This window comes from Taeniopygia guttata, chromosome 5, assembly GCF_048771995.1.
Source record: "Taeniopygia guttata chromosome 5, bTaeGut7.mat, whole genome shotgun sequence".
Classification (NCBI taxonomy): domain Eukaryota; kingdom Metazoa; phylum Chordata; class Aves; order Passeriformes; family Estrildidae; genus Taeniopygia; species Taeniopygia guttata.
This window is the reverse complement of record NC_133030.1, coordinates 35,891,031-35,911,172: the sequence shown is the minus strand read 5'-3', so window position 1 is coordinate 35,911,172 and position 20,142 is coordinate 35,891,031. Positions and strand designations below refer to the sequence as shown.

General features: G+C 39.1%; 1 protein-coding gene and 1 long non-coding RNA gene across 3 annotated transcripts in view; one reads left to right on the top strand and one right to left on the bottom strand.

The window, feature by feature from the left end:
• Positions 1 to 8,900: 8,900 nt before the first annotated feature.
• On the bottom strand, positions 8,901 to 13,994 carry ACTC1 (actin alpha cardiac muscle 1). Its single transcript, XM_002200500.7, has 7 exons — positions 13,858 to 13,994; positions 13,218 to 13,366; positions 12,128 to 12,452; positions 11,312 to 11,473; positions 11,008 to 11,199; positions 9,618 to 9,799; positions 8,901 to 9,229 (listed from the first exon to the last, which is right to left on the bottom strand). The coding sequence occupies exons 2-7, from the start codon at positions 13,344 to 13,346 to the stop codon at positions 9,086 to 9,088; spliced, it is 1,134 nt and encodes a 377-aa protein (XP_002200536.1). The 5' UTR covers positions 13,347 to 13,366; positions 13,858 to 13,994; the 3' UTR covers positions 8,901 to 9,085.
• A 1,453-nt stretch (positions 13,995 to 15,447) lies between these two features.
• The window catches only part of LOC140684299 (uncharacterized), a 36,639-nt gene continuing 31,944 nt past the window's right edge, over positions 15,448 to 20,142 (top strand). Inside the window, exons 1-2 of one of the 2 annotated variants that reach the window (XR_012056372.1) lie at positions 15,448 to 15,543; positions 17,601 to 17,932. This is a non-coding gene — a long non-coding RNA (uncharacterized lncRNA). The remainder of the gene's footprint in view (positions 15,544 to 17,600; positions 17,933 to 20,142) is intronic. The other variant, XR_012056371.1, reaches the window with a different exon arrangement.

Below are 20,142 nucleotides of genomic sequence, written 5' to 3'. Positions count from 1 at the left end.
TAATCATTTTAACTATTTCCTTGGCATGAGGAATCAGCCTTGGGATAGAAACTGAATTACAAAGGGAAAAGGCTCACAGGAATGCTAGTGCAATGGGGGAGAGAACAAAATGTCAGCCAGTCCCACAGGGCTTTAATAAATATTTGTAAAGCGTATTTAGTAATTACACCAACTAGTTATCAAAGTCCAAAGCCATGCTACCTGAAATGTCAGTGCAAACTGTACCTTGGCCTTGAAGGCACAATGCACAGCAAAAATAAATATGTGAAATCCAAATATGACTGCCACAAAAACAAACAAGGCATGAGAGAAAACATGAGCTCAAAGATAGATCAATTAATCCAAAGAACACCAACTAGACAGGTGGATGACTCATACACATAGTGTAGGCACAGCTTCTGCTGAATGGAAAATGCAACTTCACACCGCTTGTTTCACTCTAAAAGCCCATGAGGCCAACAAGGTAAATTAAATTGGGTGGCAAGCCTCCTACCTGGACCATGACTGTAGAAACCTTCTCAAACAGGGACCAGGGTCTGAGTTTTCCCTTTTGAAAAGACATTCTTTTTATGATCAGCCCTTCTCAATAGTGTGATTTTCTTCAGTTTTTAAGACTGGGGTGTGGGCGGGAGGAAGTTTGATGTAAAGACAATGATTTTGACATCATAAATAAGATGCTATGCTTTCTTTCCATTGGGAGGGTTGGTCAGAGAAATATATCAAGTGTATATATAAAAAAAAATTAAATTAAAGATATCTAATTGTTCTTTTCCCACCAGCAGGGGAAAACAGTCTTTCCAGAACTAGGAAGTCCTAACATACTTGCTTCACAAGGCATGATGATTGTCCTGCAGAGACCTATCACAGCTGCCTCTGAAACAAATCAAGCATGCTGCTACAATGTCTGTAATTAACTTGTTAAAATGTTTTTATTTTTAATCATGTGAATGTGTAGATAAGAAAAACAAATCAAAATACATACAGAAAAGGCAAAGTTAAAGAAGTATATAACTCAAATTCTAAGTGGTTCTCTGTGGCTGGGTATTATTGCCTTCTTACTTAAGAGAATACAAAAGTGTTTCTTTTGTATGATATTTATTATGAAAATAATTTTCTCAGAAGTCAGAAAGTAAATTCAGAGGTATGCATCAGGTTTCACTAGCATCTAGATTGAATCACACAGTATGAAATATCCATACAAAGTGCCCTTTCACAAAGACAAAGGGAATATCCTTTTGATTCTTTCTAGCTACTGCATTCAGTGGTTGATTGGAAGCATGCACTGGAGATTTGCAACATAGGAAGGAAAAAAACTGTTTTGGAAAATAGCCATATCCTCACCTACTTTAGACAACCCTACTAGTATGATCAGCTTCAAAACAAGGGCAGTGTTTAGATTAGCTGAGCTGAGATTTTGGTCCTTTTTTCTTTATGGACCTAAGAATAGAGGGCAGCCTTTTTGTTCCACTTTTAAGGTATATCTGAAGTTCTAGTCCTCCAAAGAAATACTCACTGAAGCAAAATACATTAGATTCCTCAAGAGATTTTTCAAAAGGTAAATTTTAAATCATTATAGAAATGGCTGAAGTTTGATATAGCACCCTCTTTCCCTAGCCTACTTCCCTCCATTGCTTTCATCAGGCAAACTGTGGTTTTAGAAAGACCAGGGAATTTGGAAGAGAATAGCAAATGAACGTGAAGAGTTCGTGTCATGAACTAAAAAGCAGGAATGACTTGTGGCACACAGGTCTTGTTGATAGCCCAGGAATTTCATTATATACTCTTCAGTGCCATCTGCTGTAACCAGATGCATTCAAAAATTTAAGAGCTACTCAAATAGCCAGTCTCAATAGCTGCATGGCAGGGAACTCTAGGCTTAGGTTTCTTCTGTAAGGCTAAAATCTCATTAAGAAATAAAGCACACATCATTGTTAAAGCTAAAAAAATTGGTCACAACTATGGACACATTCTTTCAACTTTTTGCCTTAATTTCTTAAGCTGTAGCAGAATACTCTTTACACAATTTAGAGACAATTGTTGCTTTCACACCACACCTCCTCCAGCCAAGCAGGGACAGAACTACACCTGCTGGTGTGACCTGAGAGCAGCTGTCCACTTCATGTTCACCCTGAGAGCTTCGAAAAGAGAAGTCAAGAAACAATATCTTCCAAGGTACAAACTGGATTTGGGTGCCTAGACTCCATAAACCCAAACTCATAAAACAATGGCAAAGCCTTTATCTCTTCTACCACCAACCATTAAAGCTGCTTTGTTAGATGAAGTAAATATAGCTCTGTTAAACACTATATTATCTTAATGCCTTTTCTGCAGTTATTGCAAAGAAAATAATGATGATTTTTGTGTGTTTCTTAGAGGAAGTGTACAGTGTGACTGATTATATAAACTCTGTCCTTCAGGATTTAGACAGAGCTCTAAAGCTCAGAGTCCTAGAGAACAAATATCTGCAGAAAGTATTTTTTTCCAATATGAATTACATAATTGTTCATCACTAGTTACATATTGTATTTTCCAATAGAACATTTCATAACATTCATGTACTGTCATGTACATTTTGTCTGTGTGAATGATATGCCATAGCGTCATAGATGCATAAAGGCTGGAAATGATCCCCAAGATCATCAAATCCAGCCTTTGCCCAAATATCACCACTAAACTATAACAAAAAAGTAACAAAATGTTAGTCCATGATCTGGATTTGTTAGCTTTAGGACATTTAAACTTTGATAGGGATTCCATTTCTCTGGAGGCTACAGACAGACACACTGAAAAATTTCCTATACATAAAACCTTTTCGTCTAAATAGTCAAAATAAAGGAAAAGAAAATCATAACAATTTTTTTTTCTTTTTCATACTGAGAAATTCCAGCCAGTAGCACCAGAGTGAAGAGTGCTGTAGATTTAGTGAATACCCACCAGCAGTTTGTTGGGTTTTGCATAGCAGTATTTATCTGTTCTGTGGTATTTGTAACATTCTCTATACTTAGATTGGCAAATGCCACAAATTCCATGATAAATTTAAACACTGTGAGTGATAAATGTCAAGCTTTTAATAGCACCCACTGTCCCTCTGTCACCACATGACCCTATTAGGAGATTGCACAATCACTATCTCTGTATAATTTCTTATACAAGAAATAGCCTTACAGTATTTTCAATAGCAAGATATTTGCTTTGTATAAGCAATGGGACTCTTTGTATATCTCTTGCCAAAAGAAGAGTCTGCAGAATACTTACTATTCCTGATGATTTCACTTGCTTTTTATTTACAAAAATAAGTCAGAATGTAGTTTCCTATTTTTGTTAGGTGCCAGTACAATGGACAGAATTCACAATCTTAGTTGAAATGAAACGGCAGAAAAAGTTTGATGACAACAGATGACAATATGTTCCATCAGGAGGAAAAGTCTACAAAACCATTACTGCAGCCATTAAAATGCAGAATGTGACACCGGACATCACAAAAGTTTTCTCTGGCCATTTTTTACACTTCCAGCAGTACAGTACCTCTGGGGCACTTTTTGACTGTAGATTATAAGAAGGAAAGAGTATTTCACATTGTCACTAAAAACACTTAAGTTCAGATCTCAGAATTCCAAAGTTCTGAGGTTTTATTTGGAGCACAAAAATGAATCAAGAATTAACTTCTGTCTTAGGAACAAGGCTACAAAATATCCAGAGTTTTGTCATATTAAAATACCTCAGTGATGTTTCTGACCAGAAATATTTTCCTTTCCAACTTCAACTATGCTAATTCTCCAGAGAAGAGTACTCATTTGCTGTGTGGTACAGATGTGGTCTCTGAAACTTGTTAGCAAGTCAGGGATGCTCTTCCATTGCAAAGTTAAAGAGAAAGCTTGGGGAAAATATTTGTATGCATGTATATGCACAAATATGTAAAAATACACTTCAATCTGCTGAGATTTCTAGTTTTGCAAGAACTCTTCTCGCTGACTTATCAAAGAATCAGAGCATTGTAAACATACATATTCACAAAGACATAAAGTAGACAATTTTCTTGTTTAAGATTAATGATTCTTATTCTCTTTAGGTTTGGGGTTTGATTTGGTTTGGTTTTTTAATATAAAATAGTGGCTGTTTTTGAAGATAGAAGTCTGTGTCTTGAAAAAACTTTATACAATCAAAATAAAAAATAAATAAGATTTAATGTGAAATTTAGTGTCAGAACTCATCTATTACATAAACATGAGGATATGGCTTGCATTCTCTAAATGTTGATTCTTTCCTTGATAGCAGATAGTAAAATCACTTCTGGATGCTGTGGAAGACCTCCCTACAACTATTGGCCCAGCAATATGTGCCTCTCCGACCCTTTCCTTCCCAGAAGGCAATCAGCTCCACGTTTCACCCGCCTGCTGTCACAGCCAGCCGCAGGGAGCTGCGGGAGGGGGATACCTGTGCGGCAGGAGGCTGTGCTCTGCATTTCCACTCCCTCTGGAAGAGCTGCACTTGGAGGCCCCCTCTAACTTTCAGGAGCTCCTAGATTTCCCTTTGAGCACCAACTTTTTGCAAAAGCATGTCCAGAAGCCACGTTGTAACTCCCAAGGCATTTGGGACTCTTTGGAAAGAAAGCTCATGTAGTCCTCATTATCATTGACAATGATAATCTCAATGATAATGCTAATCACCCTTTCTGGTGATCTAAACCTGAGGGGCTTAGAGACTCAGAACTAATCTTTAAGCTCTTTCTTACTGTCTTGCTACCTTCATCTTGTTTGGTACCTTCCCAGACTTATTATATCATTTACATGTTATACAAATCTATGTCAATAAAGCTTTAAGCTACGCCTCATCCACTTTTTTCTCTACATGAATATATATCTCCTGGTTTAAAAAATGTTTCTAAAAGACAATTTGTCTCCTCTACAAGAGCATACTACCCTGTATTTGGTAGACAACATTGTATTTTATAAATTCTACCTTTATGATGAAACATAAAATTGCCACCAGATATATTAGTTTGTGTTAATACCTACTATATTAATTTCATCCAATATTATTCACACTGGACAGCTTAATCATAAATTAAGTCCATCCTTTAAATATATAACAGCATCAGAATATTCTTCCAATAATTAACATTTCTGATTGCTTACTTTTTATGTTTCAGCAATTGTAGTCATCCTCAAGATAAAAAGCAAAGGTAATCGGTAGTATATTAACTGCCTGAATTGCTTCCTTCTGAAGTATAATGAGTGAGATTTATTAATCACCCAATTTTATAGTACTTTATTTCTTGAGTCTTGATAATGACAGAGACTTCTGTCACAGGTTGCTTCAGAATAGGACAGGATTCAGCTGTTACTGGAAGCAAGCTCATTCTCTGCCCAGGCCTCATATACAGTTATCCAAACATCAGGATTTTATCTATTTTTTTATATTTTAGTGTTAGTATTGTAGATTAATCTGACTGTCACATAAATTTAGAGTCATTTAATGATTTCTAAGTATAAAACCCTCTCATTCTATATTAAAAAAATTATCACTCTACAGAATTCAATTATTCAAGCAAAAAATTTTCCTATTAATGCATTCCCTCAGGCTGACTTTCTTAAAGCTTTAGCTAAAACAGCCTTTTAAGAGCAGATTAGTACAAAGTACACAACTCTATCAAATTTATGACTCCACTACCAATTTTTAAAGAAAACTTTAAACACAAACAAATGAGTTCTGAAACATCGCATTATTTCTTGTAAAAAAACCCCCATCTTTTTAAGTAGAATCACAGTGATTCATTAGCACATAGAATAGATATTAAAAGCATTGTGTTTTGATGGTAATTCTCAATACTCCTCAAATGCCAACATGCTAGTCAGTCTACAAGGAAAGTTTTCTATAAGATATGAGGGTCAGCCAGAAGAGGTAATACCTCAATGACTTTCAGTCAAAAGCATAAGTACTGGGCAGTGTCGTTCTGACTGCCAGAACGGGCAATAAGACTTTGTCTCAGCTCTTACTGATGTATTTCAGTATTAATACTATTTAGCCCTTCCTACTGAATAAAGCTTCTTTATGCAGCTTAAGAATCACATCAGACTGACCTCCACAGAATTCCTTCCACTCCATTTTACATACAGAGCAGTAAGGAGCTACAAAGTCAAACAACCAGACACCCTTCAGTGTGACGGACAGACCTTTTGCCATGTATTCACACTGCTTTTCAAAACATGTGTGTTGAATTTATAATTTGGCTAAACATTTGTTGTTCTTCTTCCATTGAAAGGGCATCTTATCAAAAGCAGGGAACATTAGCTGGGTTCTTTTAGTCTTCAAATTAAGGTCAATGTCTTCATTAGGTGAGGTGTTTCAGAGGTGAAGATTGTTTGCCACAACAATCTTGAGCACAGATATTTTTAAATCTACCTTTTTCAAGAAAATATCCAAAGTAGTTTTACCTATCATACAGATGCTCTGCAGTTAGTTTCTGCATCCCATTCCACCATCTTCATTTTGCATGTAAAGTGTATAGCACATTAATTCTTGTAAAATGTAAACAGAAGGCAAAGGTTAACAGTGACCTCTCTTATCAGTATTTTGAATCCTAAATTATGTGACTTAATATTCAAATTCCTCTCAATCAAATTATATTTAGTTTTGCTTCCAGAAATAGATATTATAGTTCCTATATGAATGAATTACTAGTTTTCCCTGCACTGAGTGGGAACACATAGTTTTCAATGGCCAAATACGGGATAATTGCACTAAAAATTAATGCATCTGGGAAAACACTGCAAGAAGATGAAAGGGTGAGGCATTGATACTTTTTTCAGTCCTGTCCTACCTATATGCAAGCACATGACTATTTTGTACAATCCTTGCTGCTCATATCCATTTCCACAAACTGTGAATTACAAACCCCGAAATGCCTGTGGAAGGAATTTTTCCATCAGTCCTGTAATCAGTGGCTTCCTTCAATTCCCTGCTCATGCCCACATGCTCAGCAGTGAATCCCTGATGAGAGCTGTGAATGTGGTGCCAACTGCTGCCTGCCATTCCTGACCTGTCAGTCAGAACCAGTCAAGGCAGGCGTCCACTAGGGCTGACTTAGCACGCCCTTTGCATACTTGCTTAACATTTTAAGCTCCAATTAGTTGTAATTTATGTCCAGTATCACCCTATTAATTCACACTAATACCTGAGATAACCTTTCTGCCCAGTCAAATCTTTCAAATTAGCGAGTGAATAAAGTGAAAAACCGCAGTGTTTCTAGACAACGATATGCAAAAGTCATTGACAAACATCTGTGTTGGTCACACATCTGGAAGAGCTCCCATATTTTCAAGACATAAAAAATTTTTCCATGGTGTGAACTTCAGAATAACTACCTTCGATGGGAACCTTCTTGAGAGCAATGGAGGCCGTTGACTTTGCCTTAACAGATTCACAAGTTAATAAATCTGTATTTTGTTATGAAAAGACCTATTTGCAGCAACATTTCAGTAATACTGTGTGCCGCATTATAATGAGTATTTCACATTTACATTTAAATTTTCATACCATTAAAATTTGATTTTTATGATTGCCTAAAATATTTAAATGAATATCCAAATTGTGAAACTTTTTACATGTCATGATTATGTTTGATTTTTTTATATTTGACATTTCCATCCAACTTCTCTGCCTAACCCCAAAAATATCTAGAAATATTTTAATATTTTGATTGCAAGGGTATGGTAGGAAATTATGGTGGTTCCCCCAGTAAAATGCCTCCTCAGGATAAGTAAACTGGGGACAAACATTAAGTATATCTTCATATTTTTGAAAAGAGTAAAATTGGTTCTATATAATTACAGATCACATCTAATAATTATTTTTAATCCCTTTCAAGAAAATAAGAGCAAAGAGGAAGAGAAAATTTCCAAACAAATGTATAAATTATTTTCTTAATTAACATTGAATTATAAAATTAGCATAAAGCCTTATCTTTTCAAACAGCTGTGATGAAACCCAGTTAACTACATACACAGTTTGATACATGCTTTAACTGATTTCCTGAATCAAATTTTGGCATTTTCCAGTCTCTACACAGTTCAAACTATGACACTGACTGGTTCCATTACTCTTACGAAAATGTCCCAGATCATTCTGTACTTCCCTTTTTAGCTACTATTACATTAGGAAAAAAAAAAGCCAAAGAGCTCAGCTATAAGAAGTCTTGGTGAGGAACACAAATGCCCATGGAAAGTGTGCAGTTTATGATTGTAGTGTCTGGGTCAAATAGCAAAAAAGGATAGCAAAGATTAAGGATTAAAAATTGCCTATGACATGAATGATGATGTGAAAATAATTGTAATTGTAACAATTGTAGGTTTATACAGAAAAAGTTTGATTCTAGTGCATTAGTACAATAGACTTCACTTCTTTATCTCGCTTTGAAGAGATAAGGGAAGATGAGTAAGCTGTCCGTTTCAATTAATGTTTTGTCATAAATATTTATAGCGCATGGAAAACAATTGCATGACTCTTTAGGACTGAGTTAATTATTTATAAATCACATTCTAAATGTATTAACATAATTCTTTTACAGAAGCTTTGGCTTTTAATAAATGAATATTAAAATGTCTGGGTTACAATACATGGGATAAAAGAATCTTTCTAAACTGAGTGAGTGAGTATGAGAGGTTTCCTTTCACTTGCTCTACTTACTGGGTCTACCCTAAGGCTTTTTCTTTATAAGCCTTGAAATATATTGCTTCCTTTGTTCCAAGTTTCAAAATTAGAACTATAAAGTGTAAATTCTAACTAATAGAAAACCATGACCTAACATGCCTACATCAGTTAGGACATGGATGCAGTAAAAGTATGGGTTTAATCTCATTTTTCTGACCCCAAAATACTTAAAATAACACAGAAGACAATAATTTGTAGGTTGCAAGTCCCAGATCTCGTTTATTTATAAAGCAATAAATATTAGAAGCACAAATAAATTGCACGGGTGTGTAAACAAACTGTACAATGACTGAAGAGTTCGGGAAGGTTTGCCAGAAGACTCCAAGAAGCATATTGTCGTCATCCTGAGTGGGAAGTAAATTGAGGGGGGAGGTGCCTAGAAGCACTTGCGGTGTACAATGGATGGACCAGCTTCATCATACTCCTGTTTGCTGATCCACATTTGCTGGAAGGTGGACAGAGATGCTAGAATAGAGCCACCAATCCAGACAGAGTACTTGCGCTCAGGAGGGGCAATGATCTAGGATAAAGAAAAGCAACAAAATCCTCATTTCTGAACAATTAATCCATAATGTCAGTGCTACACACCACTAGATATTTCCTCAAGCAAGTAAAGAACATTTCTATAATGGTATTGACCTTCAGCAGCTCTTAACATATTTTTTTAATACATTACATTATTGAATCTTATTTTCTAACACTTGCTTCTAACCAACACAATTATTCTGATTAAGTGGAATTTCTGCTCATCTGTCCATCAGCTGTTGATCTCATTTTTGAGTTGTTCCTATATCCCAGTTTAATGAAGAGGACATTGTCTCCAGAGTTGTTCCTATATCCCAGTTTAATGAAGCAGACATTGTCTCCACCTTTATCCACATTTTATAACACAGAGTCAAATTCCTTACCTTGATCTTCATAGTGCTAGGAGCAAGAGCAGTGATTTCTTTTTGCATGCGATCAGCAATGCCAGGGTACATTGTTGTACCACCTGAGAGGACGTTGTTAGCATAGAGGTCCTTACGGATATCAATATCACACTTCATGATGCTGTTATAGGTAGTTTCATGGATACCAGCAGATTCCATACCTTGAGAAAAAAAAAGACAGTAGGCCAGTGAATTATACAAGAATTCTCCATGAAATGAAACTGTGGCATTTCTCATCATCATTAATATGAGCTTCTTTGGCCTTTTTCTTGTAAAAATGCTTCCTGATTATAAAGTGTTACAGAAAAATACTAAAAAATAGAATTACAAAACTAATTTAGGAAGTGAACATTATTTGTTAGAAAAGGCAAGAATCATAATGCGTTTGCAAAAGCAAGAGACTCAAAATATACAGTAAGATAACAAGTAGACGTGAGATAAACTCATTTACTATATGGCAATGGAAGAAGGGTATCAAGAACAGAAAACACAAGTATTGGTTTATGTCAGTCTCACTAAAAGCATTAGTTGAATATAGTAAAGACAGCAAATGAAGACAATAAAAATAGTTGAAGTAGGACTAAAGAAGACAATAGTAACTTCTTCAGTCTACTCAAAATGCAGTCTATACTACTCAGAATCATCAAGACAAGACATAACCATGACACAGAATATATTAGTACTTGATGGTAAGAAAAAAGAAACTAGAAGCAAGTGTTTGTAGGTTGCATTCCAATTTGTTAATTTTAACAGGTGCTTCCTGAGAGGGCTGACACTGGATCCACAGTAAGAAGTCAGCTGATGAACAACTGCATGTACCACTTGGGATTTAAGAGTATAAACATTTGCTGTATCTGTCAGCTGCATGCACAACCAGCAAGGCTTACCATCTCGACCATGGCAATGTTAATTACAGTGCATATAAATATACACACACCTTTACTCCATGTCCTTCCCCTCTCTGACACTTTACTGCTTCATGGAAATAGATACTGTTTGAGTGTAAGCCTTACAAATACAGCTCTGAAGGCTGTTCTTGCCACCAGTGACACAGAATCAAAATGTCTTGAGTTGAAAGGGACCCATAAAGATCATGGAGTCCAACTCCTTAATGATGGTATTGTAACTGTATGTTGTATTATTAAAAAACTGTGACCCTAAAACTTGCAACAAGAACCTGGAACTCAGTTAATTACCAGATGAGCTCACATCAAACCCATCTTACAGGAATCAAATGGTCTAAATTATTATTCATTCATGTCTGATTTTGTGCCAAATTTAGGTAAGCAGGAAGAGGAGCGGGGCACCTTTCAAATCTTCTGATTTATTCATACTCCTACAGAAAGGAGAATTTCCTGGGAACACTTACCAATAAAGGATGGCTGGAATAAGGTTTCAGGACAGCGGAAACGTTCATTACCAATTGTGATCACTTGACCATCAGGCAATTCATAGCTCTTTTCCAGAGAGGAGGAAGAGGCAGCAGTGGCCATTTCATTCTCAAAGTCCAGTGCAACGTAGCATAATTTCTCTTTGATGTCACGAACAATCTCACGCTCCGCTGTAGATATAGGAGAATCAAATCAAACTTTGGATAAGCACAATACTAGAGAAGATGATCAGCCAAGAGAGACATGAGGATTTTCTCAGTAGAGAAAAGCTGAAGAACTGACCTGTTGTCACAAAGGAGTAGCCACGCTCTGTGAGGATCTTCATGAGGTAGTCAGTAAGATCCCTGCCAGCCAGATCCAGACGCATGATAGCATGAGGCAAAGCATACCCTTCATAAATAGGTACATTGTGGGTGACACCATCTCCGGAATCAAGAACAATACCTGGGAAAGAAATGTCAGAGAGCAGCTGGAATCACCTAGCGAATGCTAGAGCCCTTACACACAGGAAGCAGCAAGAAACACAACAAAATAAAGGATTTTTCAGGCCGTATAAAGTGGCATAATTCTTTTTCAGTCACTAAGATCATTCCAATTCCTTCTGCCTTTGCTTGTCTGGACATTCCTGTGGGGTGTGAGTTTTCACACAGAATAGTTGTTCCACACATATTTTAAGATAATCCATAAGACCAGTCTTCCCCTGCTACTATACTGAGCAGTAGTAATATTTGCAATAGTGACTGTCTTGGTCTGATAATGGGCATCTTTTGGTCCAGTTTAAACCCTTAAAATGGTGTAACACTTCTGTAACTGCAGTATCCCTACAGGAATGTCTCCTCATTTGCACCACAACAAGCAGGGGCACAGTCAGTTCCATGGTGCCTCTCCAAAAGCAATTCAAACTGTCTATTGAAAGAACAATGTGACCTATTTTGTATTCGCTTTTATGCTACTGTAATCATTAATTGCTATAAACAAAAAATACCTATTTTTCTGCAAATTGAATGAGCTATGGTGTGTTTTCCTCTTTGGAATGGAAAGGAAGGAGAGTTCCTGAACAGAAACAGAATCTAAATGGTGTTTATTTGTTTATTTTACCTGTTGTGCGACCAGAAGCATACAGAGACAGGACAGCCTGGATTGCCACATACATAGCAGGTACGTTGAAGGTCTCAAACATTATCTGAGTCATCTTTTCACGATTAGCTTTTGGGTTCAAGGGGGCTTCTGTGAGCAAAGTAGGGTGCTCCTCAGGGGCCACACGGAGTTCATTGTAGAAAGTGTGGTGCCAGATCTTTTCCATGTCATCCCAGTTGGTGATGATGCCGTGTTCAATTGGGTATTTCAAAGTAAGGATACCTCTTTTGCTCTGAGCTTCATCACCCACATAGGAATCTTTTTGACCCATACCAACCATAACACCCTAAGAGAAGAAAACACAGAAAAGCATTATTTGAGGAAGACAACATAACACAGCCCAAACCACTACATCACAGACAACTGTCCTGAAGTTGAGTCAACAGAAGTATAGGCTGGATATTAGAAAAAGGTTCTTCACACAGAGGATGACTGGGCACTGGAACAGGCTTCCCATGAAAGTCACCACAGCACTAACCCTGACAGTATTCAAGAATTTGGACAACTGTATCAGGCACATAGTGTGACACCTAGGGCTGTCCCATGCTGGGACAGGAATTGGACTTTGATGATCCTTGTTGGTCCCTTCCAAGCCAGGATATTCTATGATTCTGCAATTCCAAGTATCTTATTTTCAAGAAAGGTACAAAGAGTCACACCCCTGAAAGGCGGTTCAGGAAAATAAATTTAACATTATTAAAATACTAAGTTAATAGAATCTGAAGTGTTCTCATAAAACTTTTTTTTCCTTCCATGAGATGAATGGATGTTCCCCCATTTATAATACACCTCTTATAGTCTTTTTTCTTATTTGCTTCTTTCTGATTTCCAAAATTTTGACTGAAACTGCACAATATCATGAACAAAGGAGCTTGTAAACAGGACAATACAGAGGAAAATTAGCACTCTACTGATCAAAAATACTTCATATTACTATGCAACCTTAGCAGTTATTTATCCAGGATAAAAAAAATATACAAATTTCAAATGTTTTCATTTAAGAAAACACTTTTTATGGAGTGTCCTGCCTCGGTCCTGCCTGTGAGTTTACCTGGTGCCTCGGGCGACCGACGATGGACGGGAAAACGGCCCTGGGGGCATCGTCCCCGGCAAAGCCCGCCTTGACCAGCCCCGAGCCATTGTCGCACACCAGTGCGGTGGTTTCCTCGTCGTCACACATCTTCGGAAGGAATCACGAACCTGGAAAACAGCACGGTGGCACGTTCGGAGCCCCGCGGGCAGCCCCTCCGCACCCTCCCGCCCGCCATCCCCGCGGGCACGGCCGGATACATTTGAGTTATCCCGGGAGGATGCTCGACGGCTCGTGGGCAGGGCTCTAAATGGGATCCCTCAGCCGCTTTCGTCTCCGCGCTTTAAAGCAGCCCCAGCTTGCAAGACGCTCAATTGGAGCGTCATTAGCGGATCCCTGTGGCCGCAGCTCGAAAAGGGAGGGAAAGCTGCTTAAATCGCAGAGATCGGTGCTGCCCAGCGCGGTGTCCCCGGCAGCAGCAGCGCCCAGCCGGGAGCTGCCCGGCCCGAGCTCCGGCCGCGCCTGTACCACCGGCGTCCGCCGCCCGGCGGTGCCTCCTGTCCATCCCTCCCGTGTGTTCCATCCCGTCCCGACCCTCCCATCCCACCCAAAGCCTCCCCGCTCGCCCCTCGGGGCTGCGGGTGCCGCCGCGCTAACTCACCAGACCAGCACCGGCGGCGGGGGGCAGCGGAGGAGACCCTGGGTGCTGGCTCGGCGGAGACGCCCCAATTTATACCCCCCGAGGGGCAGCGTCGTCCGGGGCCGCGGCGGGCCGGGGCAGCCACCTTCTCCTTATTTGGTCGGCTCCGCGCCACTGAGCGGCCGCGCAGCCATGAATGGAGCCGGGCCGGCCCCGGCGCGGCGCGGCCGCCGGCCCATGTAAGGCAGGCGCGGGGCAGCGCGGCCCCGGCCGCCGCATGGCCAAATAGGGAGCCCAGCGCAGCCCCCGGGGGTCAGCGCCGCCGGGCCGGGGCCGGGCAGGGGCCGGGAAGGGGCCGGGAAGGGGCCGCCGCGCCCGCAGCCCGGCTCGGCCCCGGGGTCGGCACCCGGCGGTGCCCGGACCAGGCGCGGCGCCTCAAACTCGTGATGCTCGGGCTTGGCGGAGGGTGCGAGGCAAGCCGCACGGGTGTTCTCTGCCCCGGCTTTTCATTTTCCACCGAAAAGAAAAGGCCAGTCGAGCTTCAATTTAATCAACGAGTGATTAGGTTAATTCGGTGCCAACAACTGAGGCTCTCCTGCGTGGGGGCGGCATCTGCGCGTCTGTGTTGCCTTAGGAAGGAGCAGTACACACTCAATTTCTTTTAAACTTTGATGAGGACGTGCTGCAAAAATCACCCTTTTCTCTGCTTTTGGCTGACATCTATAGCTCAAAATGGGATGTGCTCACTTATGTTAATATGCATGTACTTAGACTCCTCATCTTTGCTCTTTTAATTCACACCAGATCTGTAAGAGATAGTGATATGTCTAGGGCAGAGGACAAGATATGGAAATAGCTTGGACAAAACCCAGCTATGGTATTAATGTAATGTGACAGTTGTTTTCCTGCTCAGTTGTTGAAACATCCACATTGATAATTTGCTCCAGCGGTGGAACCTAGAAAATCCATGTGTCTTCAGGACTTTTTTTTTGTTTGTTATAAATAGAAAGACTGGAGAGGCATCCCTTGAGTGGGTTTGGCCTGGTATGTGAAAGCAGAGATTGTCAACTCATGTCCCAGAGAAACTTACTGTAATGTGGAGTCCAGTGTCCTCCGGGAGCTGATCTTGTAAAATGCCCTATGTCTGCCTGTGAAACAATGCTAGGATGCAGCAGGGAGAATTGAGGTTTGGGACAGGAGGGAATGGTGAGATTCAAAATCAAGAGAGGAACATTCAAGTGGATCAGTTGCTTAAACACAGGTCCAGTTTATGAGATGCCATACAAAGGCTGGCAGACATGAGATGGGTGTATACATCTTAAATTATGTGGAAGGAAGGAGTTTGTGAATGCTACACAACCTGCAGTGTGGGGGCTTTGAGAAGTGTTGGGGGAAGAGCAGTCTTTGCACGTTGGTTTAACTCTGACAAAGCATGCAACAACTGGAAATCTCAATTTGTTTCTAAACTATATCCAAAGGGGGCGTCAGAGACCCTCAAATTTTAATTTCGTCTGAAATCAGAGATTGTGGAATCAGTTTCCTTTTTTCTAGCACAAGTAATGAGGTGGTTAGCTCCACCCCAACCCCAGTTTATCTTGGGTTTGTGCCAAATTATGAGCACAGCTCTGAAAGAGATGGTAGCCACAAACTTCTTGGATAAGCTCCTGCTTTTCTTTAAGCGCTGCGAGGAAAGAGAACCTGTTCCAGGTGAGACACCATTTTTGTAGAGAGCTGTGTATGTATATTTAATACATCAGTATATATAAATATATATGCCCATATATATTTTATAAGCGTGTATTTATATGTGTGTATATGTATTTATCTATATATTGACTTTTTTTCTTAGCTACCTAAGAAAGGTTGTGTAGGGCTGTGAAATGCAGTGACCTCAAAAGGTCAAAAGCAGCAAAACACTGATTCAGTGCCTCTGCTCTGGACAAGCTTTGGCTCTTTGTTTGCTTTGTCTTGATGGAAAATCAACCAAAAGCAATACTGGTGGGATAAAGACCCCAAGTATGTTTATCTAAATTGATCAGGCACACAAACAAACACTTGGAGATACTTTGTTGATAGTGATGCCTGCCTATAAAAGAATTCATACAGATGCAAGGACTTCTCAGCATATATGCCCTGGCACAGAGCACCCTTTCAAAGAAAAAAAAATACTATATACTGCTTTAAATCTTAAAAAGTCAGCATATTTTACCCCATGGTAAGTTGTCATATATAGTTTAAATCTGCTTATTTTTTCCCTTGCACATCTTTTCTAGAGAAACCATTTAATGTGAGGATTGACCAGCTTCCCCAGCGCTAGAGATTCGTTTACAGTGTTATCTCAGCTGTTGCTCGGTTCAGAGGTGTTGCAGTATTTACATAGAAGTCCACTGCTGATAGCTGCATTGAATTCCTCCCCAATCAGACCCTCTCTGACACATCCTACATTCCCTCTGGCTAGGGAGAGACAGACTCTCCTGAAGCTGAGACAGAGCCAGCTCTCACTTAAAAATCTATGAACAGTTTGGATTTTCTTGTTTACTGTGTAACTAAATTTTTGCTTTCCCTACTATCTCCTCAAGTTTTACATTTCTAATCCAGCTGGACTCACAGTTAGGATCTTGGTGCACTTGAGGACTCATCAATCTACACACCAACACACTCCCATATATTGCAAGGTCAAATGAAAAGGGCACCACACAACATACGTAATTCCAAAACATCATTTCCTTCCTCGTAGCCACTTGAAAATTGCCCAGCTAAGTTATTTCATAGGCCAAAATAATTCTGCTTTCTGCAATAAAGTGTTATCACAGTCTCAAGTAAACCAGAGAAGCAAAAACCTACCTATGTTATGCAATGTCATCTAGAGGAGTAATACTCTAGCTATGACCAGGGCCCCCACATGCTGTGTACATTTCTCATGACTTAGCTAAGTCTCTTCCCAGAGACCAGGGAAACAGGCAGTACAGGGTGTTGGAGAGCAGACACATCTGCAGTGGACGTGATCTGCATGTCCCTAGAACAGCCTGAACAATCAGAGCATGAAGCCTCCATGTGTATGATTATTAATAGGAGAGAAAAATTAAATATATGTATGTCTGTATATATATAGAGACATGTACCTATAGATAATGGACACATGCATATAGGCAAAACTGGATGTGTTGTTCAACCACCAAGACACTGTTGTGGCTGCAGCCAGAATCAGAACAGGAGTCCTTTCCTCTGCATGGTAAAAATGTGAACAAACTGCCTAAAAATCCTCACAACTGCTATTCAGCTCTTGACTAAAAAAAAAATTACAAAAGCTTAACAATATAGCCATGATTCTTTAAAAGCGTTAAAGGATAGAACACTTATTACAACAGACTTCAGATTATTTACAGTATTTAGCAATGCATTCAGAAATTGCAAATGTGTAGGATCAGGTTCTCTCTGTATTTTTTAGTTCAGCCTTTTAATTTATGATTCTTTTCTGTAAATGTCCCAATAAAATCAATAAATTTTTCATAATATACCAAACAATTCTATATACAGTATATCATGACCTATCAGATTCTACAGCAACTTCTCACTTAAACTCTGCTCTTTCTAAATCCAATGGATGTTGACATATAAAATCTGTCCTAGCACAGAGCCAAATGTTACCTCTCTTAAGCCTCAGGCCAGTGTAGTCTTTGAAAGAAACTTAACATTTTCAAGAATGAGAAGAAAATGCCATTCTGACAGGTTTTCTTTTGTCTCTTTTGTCTCACTCTTTGAAGCTACATGGTCTTTGGAAATATAAGCAGCATTGCAGCAGTCTTGTTGATGGGCAGAAGTCCTGATGAGATAAGAATGCCAAACATGTAATATATGATGAAAATCACTGTCATGAAGGAGTCACTGTCACGAAGGAGCCATGTGTTGTTATCAATGTCTGTGCAGTTATGAATCTCTCTGTGTATGCAGACATACCAAGAGAAGCCAGAGAAGATAGTTCTGCAGTCACCACCAGTCTGAAATTATTCCCCATGAAACTATTGAAGTCTTGAACATTCCAAATGAGAAATCATTCTCCTAGAAGAGTCTCCCAATTTAATAGTTACATTGTCTGGTAAACTTTTCCAGAGAATTCACTGGGTGTTCCCCTTTCTTAGTAATGTCTCATCCACCCTAGTACTAGCCCATGTTTCATGCTTTATATATTCCTTGTCTCCTCAGCATTTAAACCCTTCACATAATTGAAGGCTCTTATCATCTCTGTGTGTCTCTCTCACTCACTTATGTGCTGCTGCACTTCTATAATTAACCTAAAACATCTTAAGTGTGTGCTGAAAGGGTAAAATCATGGGGTAGGCACTGGGAGTCAGAGATGCAGCTAAAGCATCTTGGTATGAAGCTGAGAGGTTTAGGCACGGGCAGCATAAGTGGAGGTGAATGGCAGTCAGAGGAATTTGTTCTGAGTCTCTCACTCTCCAAAGTATTATTTGCCACATATCAGTTCCAAAGAAAGGATGAGATTCTTGCATCCATTCTGCACCTCTCTATGAGGAACAGCTGAGAGAATTGGGAGTGTTCAGCCTGGAAAAAGGAAAGCTTTGGGGTGACACAATTGCGGCCTTCCAGTACCTGGAAGTAGCCTACAAGAAAAATGGAGAGGGACTCCTTACAAGGGCCTGGAGTGACAGGGCAGGGGAGAATGCCTTCAAATTGAAAGAGAGTAGATTTAGATTAGACATTAGGAAGAAATTCTTTTAATTTGAAACTAAGGGACTCTGAATCTACCAGCTGCTGCAACGTAAGGTGAGAGTATCAAGATTGTTTCTCAGCTGCCTTTTAGTTTTGCAGAATCAGAGACAGATGTCTCATGATTACAGCAAAGGTTAATTGATTACTGATAAACAGGAAATTGTTGATCAACCCAAAAAAGAAAAAATTCTTCCTAGAAGTACCACTCCAGTGTTTTAAGCATCAGCCCTATAGTCCTCAAATTTTCTAAATATCCCCCATTCATTCTAGTATTTTGGGGCATGCAGTTTTGCAGATGACTTTAATATGATGGCATAGTTGCCAACATGAAGAAATTCCTTTGCTCAGCCGTATTTTCCAAGCTGATATTCTTGAAAGCCCTACTGCTGGTTTCAGCAGTTATACCCACCTTAAGCCAAAGAGCAGTAAGAGTCCAAGTTCAATTATTAAGAAAAAGGAAACTAAATACTCGAGGCCTTACCTTTAGGAAAATTATCTCTGCATTATTCAAATAAAAAAATAATCTTGAGCAGAGAAACCTAAGGGGTTTGAAAATCACAGCTTAACACATATTCTTGGTTTACCTCCTGGTTCTGGAACAGTTGGAAGAATGCAGTTGGATATAAAAGTGTCACTGCTACCAAAACAACCCATATGTGACATCATGAGAGATTAATTACTTAGGATGGGAAAAAAATGTGTGAGATAGGTGGACTCTAAAAGGAAAGCTGAAAAAATTATCCTGCTTCTACTTAGTACCCTAGAAATAAGAGTTAGGGAAATGAATGTTACAAAAGGTAAATACTGTGGGGTCCAAGTGGGTTGCAAGGACCAAAGAGGGTGCACAAGAGAATCCACTGGAGTGCAGGAAGAAAATATTCATTGTACCATTAATAGATAAGATAAAAAAATATTTTTTTAAATTGTGTTTGTTTCATCTTTATATCATTCACTCTAATTTTTTATAGGTTTTATAGTGTACGGAATGTGTTATTACAGTAGCACTCATACATAAGTTATACATTAATAAATACACATAGATTGGATATGCTCACTTAAAATTTTTACTGACAAAAGTAAATAAAAAAAATTTGGAGACCACCAGCCTAGAACACTTAACACTGGTGTCCTATTCCAAGTAGGAAACAATGAACAACAGGATGTAGTCCAAAATGTGATCAAGGATGGCTGAACAAGAAAACTTAATAACATAAGGTTTAACAGACTGTGATCCAAAAAACACAACAAAGAACCAAAACACAACAACACAAAACAAAATGCAAGAATCCCTTAAGACATACTCAGCACAAGGAATTCTACAATTGTTATGTCAGGCATAAAAGCAGCTTTTTAAATATAAAAGGGACTTTAACAAAGTAAAGTGTGTAATGGAGAAGGTAGAAAATATTATGAAGGAAAATAAAATCTATTAACAAAATCTCAAATTTTAAAAAAATTTCAAACCTTACAAAAAAAAAAAAAAAAGAGGATGCAAATTGCAATGGACTAAACAAAAACCCAGCAAAAACAGGAAAAGTAGAGGAAAGACTTAAAGAGAATAAAGATGGATAGCAC